Genomic DNA, 18,355 nt, shown 5'->3' with positions numbered 1-18,355 from the left:
GGTGAGATTGGGGTGGGACCCCAGCGGCCCATACCCCGGACCGGAGCGTTACCTTTGATGCTGCGGATCCCCGGGGGGGAGAGACTCCCCACAGGGGTCCCGGGGGGTAGTGACCGGGTAATGGACTGTCCCTCCTCCACCCAACCCGCGTCCCTCCTCCCTCACCCTCCTCCCCCTCTCCCTCCTCCCCCTCACCCTCCTCCTCCCTCACCCTCCTCCTCCCCCCTCACCCTCCCCCTCACCTCTCCCCACCCTCCTCCCCCCTCACCCTCCTCCTCCCCCCTCACCCTCCTCCCCTCACCCTCCTCCTCCCCCTCACCCTCCTCCCCCTCACCCTCCTCCCCGTCACCGCCCTCCCCTCACCCTCCTCCCCCTCCCTCCTCCCCCTCCCCTCCTCCCCCCTCCCCCTCCTCCCCTCACCCTCCCCTCACCCTCCCCCCTCCCTCACCTTCCTCCCCCTCTCCCTCCTCCCTCACCGCCCTCCCCCTCACCCTCCTCCTCCCTCACCCTCCTCGCCCCCTCTCCTCCCCTCACCCTCCTCCCCCTCACCCTCCTCCCCCTCACCCTCCTCCCCCTCACCCTCCTCCTCCCTCACCCTCCTCGCCCCCCTCTCCCTCCTCCCCCTCACCCTCCTCCCCCTCACCCTCCTCCTCCCTCACCCTCCTCGCCCCCCTCTCCTCCTCCCCCTCACCCTCCTCCTCCCTCACCCTCCTCGCCCCCCTCTCCCTCCTCCCCCTCACCCTCCTCGCCCCCTCTCCCATCACCCTCTCCTCCTCCCCCTCACCCTCCTCCCACTCACCCTCCTCCCCCTCACCCTCCTCCCCCTCACCCTCCTCCACTCACCCTCCTCCCCCTCCCCCTCCTCCCCCTCACCCTCCTCCCACTCACCCTCCTCCCTCACCCTCCTCCCCGTCACCGCCCTCCCCCCTCACCCTCCTCCCCTCACCCTCCTCCCCCTCACCCTCCCTCCTCCCCTCACCCTCCTCCCCCTCACCCTCCTCCCCCTCTCCTCCCCCTCACCCTCCTTCTCCCCCCTCCCCTCCTCCCCCTCACCCTCCTCCTCCTCCCTCACCCTCCTCCCCCTCACCCTCCTCCCCCTCCCCCTCCTCCCCCCTCACCCTCCTCCCCCTCACCCTCCTCCCCCTCACCGCCCTCCCCCCTCACCCTCCTCCCCCTCACCCTCCTCCCCCTCACTCTCCTCCCCCTCACCCTCCTCCTCCCCCCTCACCCTCCTCCCCCTCACCCTCCTCCTCCCCCCTCACCCTCCTCCTCCTCACCCTCCTCGCCCCCCTCTCCCATCACCCTCTCCCTCCTCCCCCTCACCCCCCTCCCCCTCACCCTCCTCCCCTCACTTTCCTCCCCCTCACCCTCCTCCTCCCCCTCACCCTCCTCCCCCTCACCCTCCTCCTCCCCCCTCACCCTCCTCCTCCTCATCCTCCTCGCCCCCTCTCCCTCCTCCCCCTCCCCCTCCTCACCCTCACCCTCCTCCTCCCTCACCCTCCTCCCCCCTCTCCCTCCTCCCTCACCTTCCTCCTCCCCTCACCCTCCTCCTCCCCCCCCCTCAACCCTCCTCCTCCCTCCTCACCCTCCTCCCCTCCCCCTCCTCCCCCTCACCCTCCTCCATCTCACCCTCCTCCCCCTCACCCTCCTCCCCCTCACCCTCCTCCTCCCCCCTCACCCTCCTCCCCCTCACCCTCCTCCCCCTCACCCTCCTCCTCCCCCCTCACCCTCCTCCCCCTCACCCTCCTCCTCCCCCCTCACCCTCCTCCCCCTCACCCTCCTCCTCCTCACCCTCCTCCCCCCTCTCCCATCACCCTCTCCCTCCTCCCCCTCCCCCTCCTCCCCCTCACCCTCCTCCTCCCCCCTCACCCTCCTCCCCCTCACCCTCCTCCCCCTCTCCCTCCTCCCCCTCACCCTCCTCCTCCCCCCTCACCCTCCTCCCCCTCACCCTCCTCACCCCTCACCCTCCTCCTCCCTCACCCTCCTCCCCCTCACCCTCCTCCTCCTCACCCTCCTCCCCCTCACCCTCCTCCCCTCACCCTCCTCCTCCCTCCTCCCTCACCCTCCTCCCCCTCACCCTCCTCCTCCTCACCCTCCTCCCCCTCACCCTCCTCCCCCTCACCCTCCTCCTCCCTCCTCCCTCACCCTCCTCCTCCCTCACCCTCCTCCCCCTCACCCTCCTCGCCCCCTCTCCAATCACCCTCTCCCTCCTCCTCCTCCCTCACCCTCCTCCCCCTCACCCTCCTCGCCCCCCTCTCCCTCCTCCTCCCTCCCCCTCCTCCCCCTCTCCCTCCTCCTCCCTCACCCTCCTCCCCCTCACCCTCCTCACTCTCACCCTCCTCGCCCCCTCCCTCCTCCTCCCTCCTCCCTCACCCTCCTCCCTCCCTCACCTTCCTCCCCCTCACCCTCACCGCCCCCCTCTCCCATCGCCCCCTCCCTCACCCTCCTCCCCCTCACTCTCCTCCTCCATCACCCTCCTCGCCCCCCTCTCCCATCGCCCCCTCCCTCCTCCTCCCTCACCCTCCTCCCCCTCACCCTCCTCGCCCCCCTCTCCCATCGCCCTCTCCCTCCTCCCCTAACCCTCCCCCTCCCCCTCCTCCCCCTCACCCTCCTCGCCTCTCTCTCCCATCGCCCTCTCCCTCCTCCTCCCTCACCCTCCTCGTCCCCCTCTCCCGTCCCCCTCCCCCTCGCGCTCCTCCTCCCTCACCCTCCTCGTTCCCCCCTCCTCCTCCTCCCCCTTCCTCCCCCTCCCCCTCTCCCTCCTCCTCCCTCACCCTCCTCGCCCCCCTCTCCCATCGCCCTCTCCCTCCTCCTCCCCCCTCCCTCCCCCTCTCCCTCTCCCTCCTCCTCCTCCCTCTCCCCCTCACCCATCCCTCCCTCCCCCCTCCCTCCCCTCCCCCTCTCCCTCCTCCTCCCTCTCCCACCTCCTCCCTCTCCCCCTCTCCCTCCTCCTCCCTCACCCTCCTCGTCCCTCCCTCCCTCCTCCTCCCCCTCACCCATCCCTCCCTCTCCCTCCCCCTCCCCCATTGCCCTCTCCCTCCTCCTCCCTCACCCTCCTCCTCCCTCACCCTCCTCCCCCTCCCCCACCTCCCCCTCACCCTCCTCGCCCCCTCCCTCCTCCTCCCTCCTCCCTCCCCCTCCTCCCCCTCACCCTCCTCGCCCCCTCTCCCATCGCCCCCTCCCTCACCCTCCTCCCCCTCACCCTCCTCCTCCATCACCCTCCTCGCCCCCCTCTCCCATCGCCCTCTCCCTCCTCCCCCCTCCCTCCCCCTCACCCTCCTCCCCCTCACCCTCCTCGCCCCCCTCTCCCATCGCCCTCTCCCTCCTCCTCGCCCTCTCCCTCCTCCTCCCTCACCCTCCTCGTCCCCCTCTCCCGTCCCCCCTCCCTTCTCCTCCCCCTCCCCCTCGCGCTCCTCCTCCCTCACCCTCCTCGTTCCCCCCTCCTCCTCCTCCCCCTTCCTCCCCCTCCCCCTCTCCCTCCTCCTCCCTCACCCTCCTCGCCCCCCTCTCCCATCGCCCTCTCCCTCCTCCTCCCCCCTCCCTCCCCCTCTCCCTCTCCCTCCTCCTCCTCCCTCTCCCCCTCACCCATCCCTCCCTCCCCCCTCCCTCCTCCTCCCCCTTCTCCCTCCTCCTCCCTCACCATCCTCCTCCCTCACCCTCCTCGTCCCCCTATCCCATCCCCTTCCCTCCTCCTCCCCCCTCCCTCCCCCTCCCCCTCTCCCTCTCCCTCCCCCTCCCCCTCTCCCTCCTCCTCCCTCTTCCGCCTCCTCCCTCTCCCCCTCTCCCTCCTCCTCCCTCACCCTCCTCGTCCCTCCCTCCCTCCTCCTCCCCCTCACCCATCCCTCCCTCTCCCTCCCCCTCCCCCTCCCTCCTCCTCCCTCCTCGTCCCTCCCTCCCTCCTCCTCCCCCTCACCCATCCCTCCCTCCTCCTCTCCTCCCTCCTCCTCCCTCACCCTCCCTCCTCGTCCCTCATCCCTCCTCATCCCCCTCACCCTCCCCCTCCCTCCTCATCCCCCTCACCCTCCTCCTCCCCCTCACCCATCCCTCCCTCCTCCTCTCCTCCCTCCTCCTCCCTCACCCTCCCTCCTCGTCCCCCTCTCCCCCTCCCTCCTCATCCCTCTCCCTCCTCGTCCCTCCGTCCCCTATCTCCTCGTCCTCCTCACCCTCCCCCTCCCCCTCCCTCTCCCTCCCCTTCCCTCTCTCACTCCCCCCGTCCCCGTCCCCGGATCCCTCGCGGCCCCTACCTTGGAAGAGTTGCTGGAAGGTGGCGAGTTTGGCGTCCTGCTGCTCACAGGCCCGCACCGCCTGGTAGTAGTTGAACCGATAGCGGCCCTGGTTCGGTTGGTACGGAAACACCACACCTGGCAACGGAAGAGGTGGCCATTTTAATCGCGCCCGGCAACGAAAGAGGCGGCCATTTTAATCGCGCCCGGCAACGGAAGAGGCAGCCATTTTAATCGCGCCCGGCAACGGAAGAGGCGGCCATTTTAATCGCGCCCAGCAACGGAAGAGGCGGCCATTTTAATCGCGCCCGGCAACGGAAGAGGCGGCCATTTTAATTTGCGCATGTGAGCTTTCTCGAAGCGGGTCTTGCTTCTCCCCCCGGGGTTTTGGGGGCCCACCTGTCCCAGACACCCCGGGGGACATGGGCGGGTCCTTTGTAGTTAAGCCTCAATCGACTATTTAACCGGGGAGGGTGTCGCAAAGCAGCCCGATTCATCTCTCCGTCCAACGTCCGCGTGTGCTCCCGGCGGGAGTGGGGGACCCTGGGCTGATTTCGCCCCATCGTCCCCCCACAGCCACCCCCCCCCCCCCCACCCCCGCCAACCTCGGCCCATGGGAACTGAGGCCAACTGCCCCCCAGGCCGGCGCTGCGCGGATCGGGAACTAACCCGTTCCCGTCTCCGCACTCCGCGGAGTGTGTACCGTGGAACGTCGCAGTGATTCCCGGGGGGAGTGGCGGGTGGGGGGAGGGGGATAGCGAGCGGCTGAATAATTCCCCCCCGCCCCCCCCCCCGCCCCCCACGTAGGACGCCAGCTCGCCGGAGCCGTGACCATTCTCTGTGGCCCACGGGACCGGGGCTGGTTTCCGTGACAACGCGGGCCTAATCCTTTCAGGCCGGCCTCGAGCCTCGTGCGGTGGATGGGGCGGATTTGAGGGGACGTTGCATAAACTCACCGGGGAGAAAGGGACAGAAGGATACGGCGATGGGGTGAGATGGAGAGGGGTGGGAGGGGGCTGGTGTGGAGCATAAATGGGCCTCATCATCATCGACAGTCCCTCGGAATCGAGGAAGACTTGCTCCCACTCCTGAAGTGAGTCCTTAGGTGGCTGAATAGCCCAATACGGGAGCCACAGTCCCCTGTCACAGGTGGGACAGACAGTGGTTGAGGGAAGGGGAGGGTGGGACTGGTTTGCCGCACGCTCCTTCCGCTGCCTGCGCTTGGTTTCTGCACGCTCTCGGCGACGAGACTCGAGGTGCTCAGCGCCCCTCCCGGATGCACTCCCTCCAATATAATCGGCAAATTAAGTTCAACACAGATACATGTGAGGTGTTATACTTTGGGAGGAAGAATAGGGAGGTCACTTATTACTGGGAGGGTGTGAGTCTGGGTGGGGTAGCGGAACAAAGGGATCTCGGATACAAATACACAAATCGCTAAAAGTTGTGACACGGGTTAGCAAGGCCGTAAAAAAGCAAACCAGGAACTAGGGTTTATTTCTAGACGGATAGGATTGAAAAGTAGGGAAGTTATGCTAAACCTGTATCGAACCGTGGTTGGACCACACTGGGAGCACCGTGCACAGTTCTGGTCTCCATATACCTGGGTTAGACCACACTTGGAGCACCGTGCACAGTTCTGGTCTCCATATACCTGGGTTAGACCACACTTGGAGCACCGTGCACAGTTCTGGTCTCCATATACCTGGGTTAGACCACACTTGGAGCACCGTGCACAGTTCTGGTCTCCATATACCTGGGGTACACCACACTTGGAGCACTGTGCACAGTTCTGGTCTCCATATACCTGGGTTAGACCACACTTGGAGCACCGTGCACAGTTCTGGTCTCCATATACCTGGGTTAGACCACACTTGGAGCACCGTGCACAGTTCTGGTCTCCATATACCTGGGTCAGACCACACTTGGAGCACCGTGCACAGTTCTGGTCTCCATATACCTGGGTTAGACCACACTTGGAGCACTGTGCACAGTTCTGGTCTCCATATACCTGGGTTAGACCACACTTGGAGCACTGTGCACAGTTCTGGTCTCCATATACCTGGGTTAGACCACACTTGGAGCACTGTGCACAGTTCTGGTCTCCATATACCTGGGTTAGACCACACTTGGAGCACCGTGCACAGTTCTGGTCTCCATATACCTGGGTTAGACCACACTTGGAGCACTGTGCACAGTTCTGGTCTCCATATACCTGGGTTAGACCACACTTGGAGCACCGTGCACAGTTCTGGTCTCCATATACCTGGGTTAGACCACACTGGGAGCACTGTGCACAGTTCTGGTCTCCATATACCTGGGTTAGACCACACTTGGAGCACCGTGCACAGTTCTGGTCTCCATATACCTGGGTTAGACCACACTTGGAGCACCGTGCACAGTTCTGGTCTCCATATACCTGGGTTAGACCACACTTGGAGCACTGTGCACAGTTCTGGTCGCTGTATTATAAAAAGGATATAGAGGCACTGGAGAGGGTGCAGGGAAGATTTACAAGGATGATACCAGAAATGCGAGGGTATACTTATCAGGAAAGGGTAAACAGGCTGGGTCTCGTCTTTCTTGAGAGGCCGAGGGGTGACCTAATCGAGGTCTTTAAAATGATGAAAGGTTTTGATCGAGTGGATACAGAGAGAATGTTTCCACTTGTGGGGAAGACCAGAACTAGAGGCCATCAATATAAGATCGTCACCCAGAAACCCAACGGGGAATTCAGGAGAAACTTCTTTACCCAGAGAGCGGTGAGAATGTGGAACTCACTGCCACAGGGAGAGGTCGAGGCGAATAGTATCGAGGCATTTAAGGGGAAGCTGGATAAACACAGGGGGGAGAAGGGAATAGAGGGATATGGGGATAGAGTTAGATGGGGAAAGACGGGAGGAGGCTCGAGGGGAGCATAAACGCCGGCATGGACTGGTTTGGCCACAAGAACATAAGAAATAGGAGCAGGAGTCGGCCATTCGGCCCCTCGAGCCTGCTCCGCCATTCAATACGATCATGGCTGATCCGATCATGGACTCAGCTCCACTTCCCCGCCCGCTCCCCATAACCCTTCACTCCCTTATCGCTCAAAAATCTGTCTATCTCCACCTTAAATATATTCAATGACCCAACCTCCACAGCTCTCTGGGGCAGAGAATTCCACAGATTTACAACCCCCTGAGAGAAGAAATTCCTCCTCATCTCAGTCCTAAATGGGTGGCCCCTTATTCTGAAACTGTGACCCCTAGTTCTAGATTCCCCCACGAGGGGAAACATCCTCTCAGCATCTACCCCCAGAATCTTATACGTTTCAATAAGATCACCTCTCAGTCTAAGGGAGAACCAGTGGATGTGGTGTATTTGGACTTTCAAAAGGCTTTTGACAAGGTCCCACACAAGAGATTGGTGAGCAAAAGGAAAGCACATGGTATTGGGGGTAATGTACTGACGTGGATAGAGAACTGGTTGGCAGACAGGAAGCAGAGAGTCGGGATAAACGGGTCCTCTTCAGAATGGCAGGCAGTGACTAGTGGAGTGCCGCAGGGCTCAGTGCTGGGACCCCAGCTATTTACAATATACATTAATGATTTAGATGAAGGAATTGAGTGTAATATTGCCAAGTTTTCAGATGACACTAAGCTGGGTGGCGGTGTGAGCTGTGAGGAGGATGCTAAGAGGCTGCAGGGTGACTTGGACAGGTTAGGTGAGTGGGCAAATACATGGCAGATGCAGTATAATGTGGATAAATGTGAGGTTATCCACTTTGGGGGCAAAAACAGGAAGGCAGAATATTATCTGAATGGCGGCAAATTAGGAAAAGGGGAGGTGCAACGAGACCTGGGTGTCATGGTACATCAGTCATTGAAAGTTGGCATGCAGGTACAGCAGGCAGTGAAGAAGGCAAATGGCATGTTGGCCTTCATAGCGAGAGGATTTGAGTATAGGAGCAGGGAGGTCTTACTGCAGTTGTACAGGGCCTTGGTGAGGCCTCACCTGGAATATTGTGTTCAGTTTTGGTCTCCTAATCTGAGGAAGGATGTTCTTGCTATTGAGGGAGTGCAGCGAATGTTCACCAGACTGATTCCCGGGATGGCAGGACTGACATATGAGGAGAGACTGGATCGACTGGGCTTATATCCACTGGAGTTTAGAAGGATGAGAGGGGACCTCATAGAAACATATAAAATTCTGACGGGACTGGACAGGTTAGATGCGGGAAGAATGTTCCCGATGTTGGGGAAGTCCAGAACCAGGGGACACAGTCTAAGGATAAGGGGTAAGCCATTTAGGACCGAGATGAGGAGAAACTTCTTCACTCAGAGAATTGTGAACCTGTGGAATTCTCTACCACAGAAAGTTGTTGGGGCCAGTTCGTTGGATATATTCAAGAGGAAGTTAGATGTGACCCTTACGGCTAAAGGGATCAAGGGGTATGGAGAGAAAGCAGGAAAGGGGTACTGAGGGAATGATCAGCCATGATCTTATCGAATGGTGGTGCAGGCTCGAAGGGCCGAATGGCCTGCTCCTGCACCTATTCTCTATGTTTCTAAACTCCAATGAGTACAGGCCCAACCTGCTCAACCTTTCTTCATTAGACAACCCCGCCATCGCGGGAATCAACTGAGTGAACCTTCTCTGACCAGGCTCCGATGGAAGTAATATCCCTCTGTGGATGCGGGGACCGAGACAGTGCGCAGTGCTCCGGGTGATCGGGACGGCCTCTTCCTGTGCCGTGGTCTGGCTGTGGAGGTCCTTACCGTCAAGCTGTAGCTCTACGAAGGCGCTCTCGTCGTCCACCCCATTGATCACCTCGCACTTGTATTTCCCAGCATCCTGCAGCCTGACGTCCACCAATCGCAGCGAAATGTCGTAGCGGTCCATGGGGCGGAGGGAGGCGCGGCCCGCGAAGCCCCCGTAACCCCGGTGCTGCCGGCTGTTGCCGATCAGCGCGATGTTCTCCTTGGGGGCCCGGCCCAGCTTCACCCACTTGACCCGGTAGTCCCGAGGCACGATGCGCAGGCGGCAGGGCAGGGTGACGTTGGCGCCTCGCTGTGACATCACCAGCCTCGGGCCTGCGTTCTCCAGGTACCGGATCTGGCCCAGCAAGGCTTGTCAATCGGGGAACACAAGGCAAGAAACATCAGGGACAGGAGCAGGAGCTGGGCCCTCGAACACACCCCACCGCCCTGCCATTCCCCCTCACTGCCCCGCTCGGCCCATTCTCCCCTCGACCCAGTCCCCCCTCGGCCCATTCCCTCCTCGGCCCATTCCCCCCTCGGCCCATTCTCCCCTCGACCCAGTCCCCCCCTCGGCCCATTCCCCCCTCGGCCCATTTCCCCCTCGGCCCTGCTCCCCCTCGGGCCCCATTCCCCCCTCGGCCCAGTCCCCCACTCGGCCCAGTCCCCCCTCGGGCCATTTCCCCCTCGGCCCTGCTCCCCCTTGGCCCATTCCCCCCTCGGCCCTGCTCCCCCTTGGCCAATTCCCCCCTCGGCCCTGCTCCCCCTTGGCCCATTCCCCCCTCGGGCCCCATTCCCCCCCCTCGGCTCATTCCCCCCTCGGCCCATTCCCTCCTCGGCCCTGCTCCCCCTCGGCCCATTCCCCCCTCGGGCCCCAATCCCCCCCTCGGCCCCCATTCCCCTCCCTCGGCCCATTTCCCCCTCGGCCCTGCTCCCCCTCGGGCCCCATTCCCCCCCCCCTCGGCCCCACTCCCCCCCCTTGGGCCCCACGAACCCACCCCACCACCGCCCCGCCATTACACCAAAACACCCCCCCCCCACTCGGGCCCTCTTCCGCCCCACTTCCCTGCACCTCGGGCCCTCTCCCCCTCACCCCCCCCCTCTCGGGCCCCGCTCCTCCCCTCGTGCTCCACTCCCCATTCGGACCCCGCTCCCCCCTCGTGCCCCACTCACCCCTCGGGCCCCACTCACCCCTCGGGCCCCACTCCCCCCGTCGGGCCCCACTCCCCCCGTCGGGCCCCCCCACTCCTTGAGCCCACTCTGCCATTCAATAAGATGGCGGCTCATTCATCAACTCGCCTTGGCTCAGCAATATTTCATCCCCTCACCCAACAAAATCAATCAATCTCAGTTTTGACCTGATCAATTGACCCCCAGCACCACAGGTTATGTGTGAAGGCGTTCTTCCATACATCACCACTCAACCACCCAGCTCTAATTTCAAGGTGATGCCCCTTCTACACTGTCCCATCAAACACTCCCAGGGCAGGTACAGCACGGGGTTAGATACAGAGTAAAGCTCCCTCTACACTGTCCCATCAAACACTCCCAGGGCAGGTACAGGGGGTTAGATACAGAGTAAAGCTCCCTCTACACTGTCCCATCAAACACTCCCAGGGCAGGTACAGCACGGGGTTAGATACAGAGTAAAGCTCCCTCTACACTGTCCCATCAAACAATCCCAGGGCAGGTACAGCATGCGGTTAGATACAGAGTAAAGCTCCCTCTACACTGTCCCATCAAACACTCCCAGGGCAGGTACAGCACGAGGTTAGATACAGAGTAAAGCTCCCTCTACACTGTCCCATCAAACACTCCCAGGGCAGGTACAGGGGGTTAGATACAGAGTAAAGCTCCCTCTACACTGTCCCCATCAAACACTCCCAGGGCAGGTACAGGTGGTTAGATACAGAGTAAAGCTCCCTCTACACTGTCCCCATCAAACACTCCCAGGGCAGGTACAGGGGGTTAGATACAGAGTAAAGCTCCCTCTACACTGTCCCATCAAACACTCCCAGGGCAGGTACAAGGGGTTAGATACAGAGTAAAGCTCCCTCTACACTGTCCCATCAAACACTCCCAGGGCAGGTACAGGGAGTTAGATACAGAGTAAAGCTCCCTCTACACTGTCCCATCAAACACTCCCAGGGCAGATACAGGGGGTTAGATACAGAGTAAAGCTCCCTCTACACTGTCCCATCAAACACTCCCAGGGCAGGTACAGCACGGGGTTAGATACAGAGTAAAGCTCCCTCTACACTGTCCCATCAAACACTCCCAGGGCAGATACAGGGGGTTAGATAGAGAGTAAAGCTCCCTCTACACTGTCCCATCAAACACTCCCAGGGCAGATACAGGGGGTTAGATATAGAGTAAAGCTCCCTCTACACTGTTCCATCAAACACTCCCAGGGCAGGTACAGCACGGGGTTAGATACAGAGTAAAGCTCCCTCTACACTGTCCCATCAAACACTCCCAGGGCAGGTACAGCATGGGGTTAGATACAGAGTAAAGCTCCCTCTACACTGTCCCCATCAAACACTCCCAGGGCAGGTACAGGGGGTTAGATACAGAGTAAAGCTCCCTCTACACTGTCCCATCAAACACTCCCAGGGCAGGTACAAGGGGTTAGATACAGAGTAAAGCTTCCTCTACACTGTCCCATCAAACACTCCCAGGGCAGGTACAGGGGGTTAGATACAGAGTAAAGCTCCCTCTACACTGTCCCATCAAACACTCCCAGGGCAGGTACAGCACGGGGTTAGATACAGAGTAAAGCTCCCTCTACACTGTCCCATCACACACTCCCAGGGCAGGTACAGCACGGGGTTAGATACAGAGTAAAGCTCCCTCTACACTGTCCCATCAAGCACTCCCAGGGCAGGTACAGCACAGGGTTAGATACAGCGTAAAGCTCTCATCAAATACTCCCAGGGCAGGTACAGCACGGGGTTAGATACAGAGCAAAGCTCCCTCTACACTGTCCCATCAAACACTCCCAGGGCACGTACAATACGGGGTTAGATACAGAGTAAAGCTCCCTCTACACTGTCCCATCAAACACTCCCAGGGCAGGTACAGGGGGTTAGATACAGAGTAAAGCTCCCTCTACACTGTCCCATCAAACACTCCCAGGGCAGGTACAGCACAGGGTTAGATACAGAGTAAAGCTCCCTCTACACTGCCCCATCAAACACTCCCAGGGCAGGTACAATACGGGGCTAGATACAGAGTAAAGCTCCCTCTGCACTGTCCCATCAAACACTCCCAGGGCAGGTACAGCACGGGGTTAGATACAGAGTAAAGCTCCCTCTACACTGTCCCATCAAACAATCCCAGGGCAGGTACAGCATGCGGTTAGATACAGAGTAAAGCTCCCTCTACACTGTCCCATCAAACACTCCCAGGGCAGGTACAGCACGAGGTTAGATACAGAGTAAAGCTCCCTCTACACTGTCCCATCAAACACTCCCAGGGCAGGTACAGGGGGTTAGATACAGAGTAAAGCTCCCTCTACACTGTCCCCATCAAACACTCCCAGGGCAGGTACAGGGGGTTAGATACAGAGTAAAGCTCCCTCTACACTGTCCCCATCAAACACTCCCAGGGCAGGTACAGGGGGTTAGATACAGAGTAAAGCTCCCTCTACACTGTCCCATCAAACACTCCCAGGGCAGGTACAAGGGGTTAGATACAGAGTAAAGCTCCCTCTACACTGTCCCATCAAACACTCCCAGGGCAGGTACAGGGAGTTAGATACAGAGTAAAGCTCCCTCTACACTGTCCCATCAAACACTCCCAGGGCAGATACAGGGGGTTAGATACAGAGTAAAGCTCCCTCTACACTGTCCCATCAAACACTCCCAGGGCAGGTACAGCACGGGGTTAGATACAGAGTAAAGCTCCCTCTACACTGTCCCATCAAACACTCCCAGGGCAGATACAGGGGGTTAGATAGAGAGTAAAGCTCCCTCTACACTGTCCCATCAAACACTCCCAGGGCAGATACAGGGGGTTAGATATAGAGTAAAGCTCCCTCTACACTGTTCCATCAAACACTCCCAGGGCAGGTACAGCACGGGGTTAGATACAGAGTAAAGCTCCCTCTACACTGTCCCATCAAACACTCCCAGGGCAGGTACAGCATGGGGTTAGATACAGAGTAAAGCTCCCTCTACACTGTTCCCATCAAACACTCCCAGGGCAGGTACAGGGGGTTAGATACAGAGTAAAGCTCCCTCTACACTGTCCCATCAAACACTCCCAGGGCAGGTACAAGGGGTTAGATACAGAGTAAAGCTTCCTCTACACTGTCCCATCAAACACTCCCAGGGCAGGTACAGGGGGTTAGATACAGAGTAAAGCTCCCTCTACACTGTCCCATCAAACACTCCCAGGGCAGGTACAGCACGGGGTTAGATACAGAGTAAAGCTCCCTCTACACTGTCCCATCAAACACTCCCAGGGCAGGTACAGCATGGGGTTAGATACAGAGTAAAGCTCCCTCTACACTGTCCCCATCAAACACTCCCAGGGCAGGTACAGGGGGTTAGATACAGAGTAAAGCTCCCTCTACACTGTCCCATCAAACACTCCCAGGGCAGGTACAAGGGGTTAGATACAGAGTAAAGCTTCCTCTACACTGTCCCATCAAACACTCCCAGGGCAGGTACAGGGGGTTAGATACAGAGTAAAGCTCCCGCTACACTGTCCCATCAAACACTCCCAGGGCAGGTACAGCACGGGGTTAGATACAGAGTAAAGCTCCCTCTACACTGTCCCATCACACACTCCCAGGGCAGGTACAGCACGGGGTTAGATACAGAGTAAAGCTCCCTCTACACTGTCCCATCAAGCACTCCCAGGGCAGGTACAGCACAGGGTTAGATACAGCGTAAAGCTCTCATCAAATACTCCCAGGGCAGGTACAGCACGGGGTTAGATACAGAGCAAAGCTCCCTCTACACTGTCCCATCAAACACTCCCAGGGCACGTACAATACGGGGTTAGATACAGAGTAAAGCTCCCTCTACACTGTCCCATCAAACACTCCCAGGGCAGGTACAGGGGGTTAGATACAGAGTAAAGCTCCCTCTACACTGTCCCATCAAACACTCCCAGGGCAGGTACAGCACAGGGTTAGATACAGAGTAAAGCTCCCTCTACACTGCCCCATCAAACACTCCCAGGGCAGGTACAATACGGGGCTAGATACAGAGTAAAGCTCCCTCTGCACTGTCCCATCAAACACTCCCAAGGCAGGTGCAGCATGGGATTAGATACAGAGTAAAGCTCCCTCTACATTGTCCGTAATTAAACAATCCAGGGCAGGCACAACACGGGTTAGATACAGAGTAAAGCTCCCTCTACACTATCCCCATCAAACACTCCCAGGGCAGGTACAGCACGGGTTAGATACAGAGTAAAGCTCCCTCTACACTATCCCATCAAACACTCCCAAGGCAGGTACAGCACGGGGTTAGATACAGAGTAAAGCTCTCTCTACACTGTCCCATCAAACACTCCCAGGGCAGGTACAGCACAGGGTTAGATACAGAGTAAAGCTCTCTCTACACTGTCCCATCAAACACTCCCAGGGCAGGTACAGCACAGGGTTAGATACAGAATAAAGCTCCCTCTACACTGTCCCATCAAACACTCCCAGGGCAGGTACAGCACGGGGTTTGATACAGAGTAAAGCTCCCTCTACACTGTCCCATCAAACACTCCCAGCGCAGGTACAGCACGGGGTTAGATACAGAGTAAAGCTCCCTCTACACTGTCCCATCAAACACTCCCAGGGCAGGTACAGGTGGTTAGATACAGAGTAAAGCTCCCTCTACACTGTCCCATCACACACTCCCAGGGCAGGTACAGCACGGGGTTAGATACAGAGTAAAGCTCCCTCTACACTGTCCCATCAAACACTCCCAGGGCAGGTACAGGGGGTTAGATACAGAGTAAAGCTCCCTCTACACTGTCCCATCACACACTCCCAGGGCAGGTACAGGGGGTTAGATACAGAGTAAAGCTCCCTCTACACTGTCCCATCACACACTCCCAGGGCAGGTACAGGGGGTTAGATACAGAGTAAAGCTCCCTCTACACTGTCCCATCAAACACTCCCAGGGCAGGTACAGGGGGTTAGATACAGAGTAAAGCTCCCTCTACACTGCCCCATCAAACACTCCCAGGGCAGGTACAGCACGGGGTTAGATCCAGAGTAAAGCTCCCTCTACACTGTCCCATCAAACACTCCCAGGGCAGGTACAGGGGGTTAGATACAGAGTAAAGCTCGCTCTCTGCAGGTATCTGAGCTGAGGGGCTGATGGAGGAAGGCCCGATTGTGAAGTGGGGAGGAATGTCGGGAGGGAATGTAGGAGAGATACCTTGATCACCTCGAACGTGATGCCTGTACTCCTCGTTGTCGCGGCCCCCCTGGGGACCGTAGTAATACGGTCCGCACACTCCCAGCGATAGGACATGGACCAAAACCAGCGGGAGGATTGTCTTCATCGTGGGACTTCCCGCGTCTGTCCTCCTGCACGGGCCATCAAACATCACCGGTCAGGAACCGCTTTGTTGCGATCACCTTGACAACCCATCTTGATGGATCTGCCTTGATGGACTTGCCTTGATGAACCTGCCTTGATGGACCTGCCTTGACGGAGTGACCTTGATGGATTGACCTTGAGGGATTGACCCTGATGGATTGACCTTGATGGACCTGCCTTGATGGACCTGCCTTGATGGATCGACCTTGATGGATTGATCTTGATGGATTGACCTTGATGGATTGACCTTGATGGACCTGCCTTAATGGACCTGCCTTGATGGATCGACCTTGATGGATTGACCTTGATGGATAGACCTTGATGGATTGACCTTGATGGATTGACCTTGATGGAGCGACCTTGATGGATTGATCTTGATGGATTGACCTTGATGGATTGACCTTGATGGATTGACCTTGATGGACCTGCCTTGATGAACCTGCCTTGATGGATCGACCTTGATGGATTGACCTTGATGGATAGACCTTGATGGATTGACCTAGATGAACCTGCCTTGATGGACCTGCCTTGATGGATTGACCTTGATGAACCTGCCTTGATGAACCTGCCTTGATGGATTGACCTTGATGGACCGACCTTGATGGACCTACATTGATGGATTGACCTTGATGGATTGACCTTGATGGATTGACCTTGATGGATTGACCTTGATGGACCTGCCTTGATGGATTGACCTTGATGGATTGACCTTGATGGATTGACCTTGATGGATTGACCTTGATGGACCTGCCTTGATGGATTGACCTTGATGGAGCGACCTTGATGGATTGATCTTGATGGATTGACCTTGATGGATTGACCTTGATGGATTGACTTTGATGGACCTGCCTTGATGAACCTGCCTTGATGGATCGACCTTGATGGATTGACCTTGATGGATAGACCTTAATGGATTGACCTTGATGAACCTGCCTTGATGGACCTGCCTTGATGGATTGACCTTGATGAACCTGCCTTGATGAACCTGCCTTGATGGATTGACCTTGATGGACCGACCTTGATGGACCTACATTGATGGATTGACCTTGATGGATTGACCTTGATGGATTGACCTTGATGGACCTGCCTTGATGGATTGACCTTGATGGATTGACCTTGATGGATTGACCTTGATGGACCTGCCTTGATGGATTGACCTTGATGGACCTGCCTTGATGGATTGACCTTGATGGATTGACCTTGATGGACCTACATTGATGGATTGACCTTGATGGATTGACCTTGATGGACCTACATTGATGGACCTACTTTGATGGTGATAGCTTGGGAAGTGTTGATGTACAGAGGGACCTGGGTGTCCTTGTACACCAGTTATTGAAAGCAAATATGCAGGGGCAGCAAACAGTTAGGAAGGCAAATGGTATGTTGGCCTTCATTGCAAGAGGATTTGAGTACAGGAGCAAGGATGTCTTACTACAGTTATACAGGGCCTTGGTGAGACCACACCTGGAATATTGTGTACAGTTTTGGTCTCCTAATCTGAGGAAGGATATTCTTGCTATTGAGGGAGTGCAGTGAAGGTTCACCAGACTGATTCCTGGGATGGCAGGACTGACGTATGGGGAGAGATTGGGTCGACTGGGCCTGTATTCACTGGAGTTTAGAAGAAGAGAGGGGATCGCATTGAAAGGTATAAAATTGTGACGGGGTTGGACAGACTGGATGCGGGGAGGATGTTTCCCCCCGGGGCTGGGAAGTCTAGAACAAGTGGTCACAGTCTCAGGATCCGGGGCAGGGAATTTAGGACTGAGATGAGGAGAAATGTTTTCACTCAGAGGGTGGTGAACCTGTGGAATTCTCTACCACCGAAGGCTGTGGAGGCCAAGTCACTGAATATATTTAAGAGGGAGATAGATAGATTTCTAGACACAAAAGGTATCAGGGGTATGGGGAGAAATTGGGAATATGGTGTTGAGATAGAGGATCAGCCATGATTATATTGAATGGTGGTGCAGGCTCGAGGGGCCGAATAGCCTACTCCTGCTCCTATTTTCTATGTTTCTATGACCTGCCCTGATGGATTGACCTTGATGTATTCACCTCGATGGACCTGCCTTGATGGACCTGCCCTGATGGATTGACCTTGATGGATTGACCTTAATGGATTGACCTTGATGGATTGACCTTGATGGACCTGCCTTGATGGATTGACCTTGATGGATTGACCTTGATGGACCTGCCTTGATGGACCTGCCCTGATGGATTGACCTTGATGGATTGACCTTGATGGATTGACCCTGATGGACCTGACCTTGATGGATTGACCCTAATGGATTGACCTTGATGGATTGACCTTGATGGATTGACCCTGATGGACCTGTCCTGATGGATTGACCTTGATGGATCTGCCTTGATGGATTGACCTTGATGGATTGACCTTGATGGATTGACCTTGATGGACCTGCCCTGATGGATTGACCTTGATGGATCTGCCTTGATGGATTGACCTTGATGGATTGACCTTGATGGATTGACCTTGATAGATTGACCCTGATGGACCTGCCCTGATGGATTGACCTTGATGGACCTGCCCTGATGGATTGACCTTGATGGATTGAACTTGATGGATTGACCCTAATGGATTGACCTTGATGGACCTGCCCTGATGGATTGACCTTGATGGATTGACCTTGATGGATTGACCTTGATGGATCGACCTTGATGGATCGAACTTGATGAATTGACCTTGATGGATCTGCCCTGATGGATTGACCTTGATGGATTGAACTTGATGGACCTGTCTTGATGGATTGACCTTGATGAACCTGCCTTGATGGACCTGTCTTGATGGATTGACCTTGATGGATCGACCTTGATG

General features: G+C 57.6%; 1 protein-coding gene across 1 annotated transcript in view; it reads right to left on the bottom strand.

Annotated features, from left to right (window-relative positions):
- Positions 1-15,478, bottom strand: part of LOC139240233 (hyaluronan and proteoglycan link protein 2-like) — a 19,476-nt gene extending 3,998 nt beyond the window's left edge. Inside the window, exons 1-3 of the mRNA XM_070868714.1 lie at positions 15,352-15,478; positions 8,984-9,334; positions 4,245-4,361 (exon numbers count right to left, since the gene is read on the bottom strand). Coding sequence (XP_070724815.1) covers positions 4,245-4,361; positions 8,984-9,334; positions 15,352-15,478 — 595 coding nt within the window. The remainder of the gene's footprint in view (positions 1-4,244; positions 4,362-8,983; positions 9,335-15,351) is intronic.
- Positions 15,479-18,355: the final 2,877 nt, after the last annotated feature.

This window comes from Pristiophorus japonicus, chromosome 30, assembly GCF_044704955.1.
Source record: "Pristiophorus japonicus isolate sPriJap1 chromosome 30, sPriJap1.hap1, whole genome shotgun sequence".
Lineage (NCBI taxonomy): Eukaryota > Metazoa > Chordata > Chondrichthyes > Pristiophoridae > Pristiophorus > Pristiophorus japonicus.
Note: the sequence above shows the minus strand (reverse complement) of the source record. Positions and strands in the feature narration are given on the sequence as shown.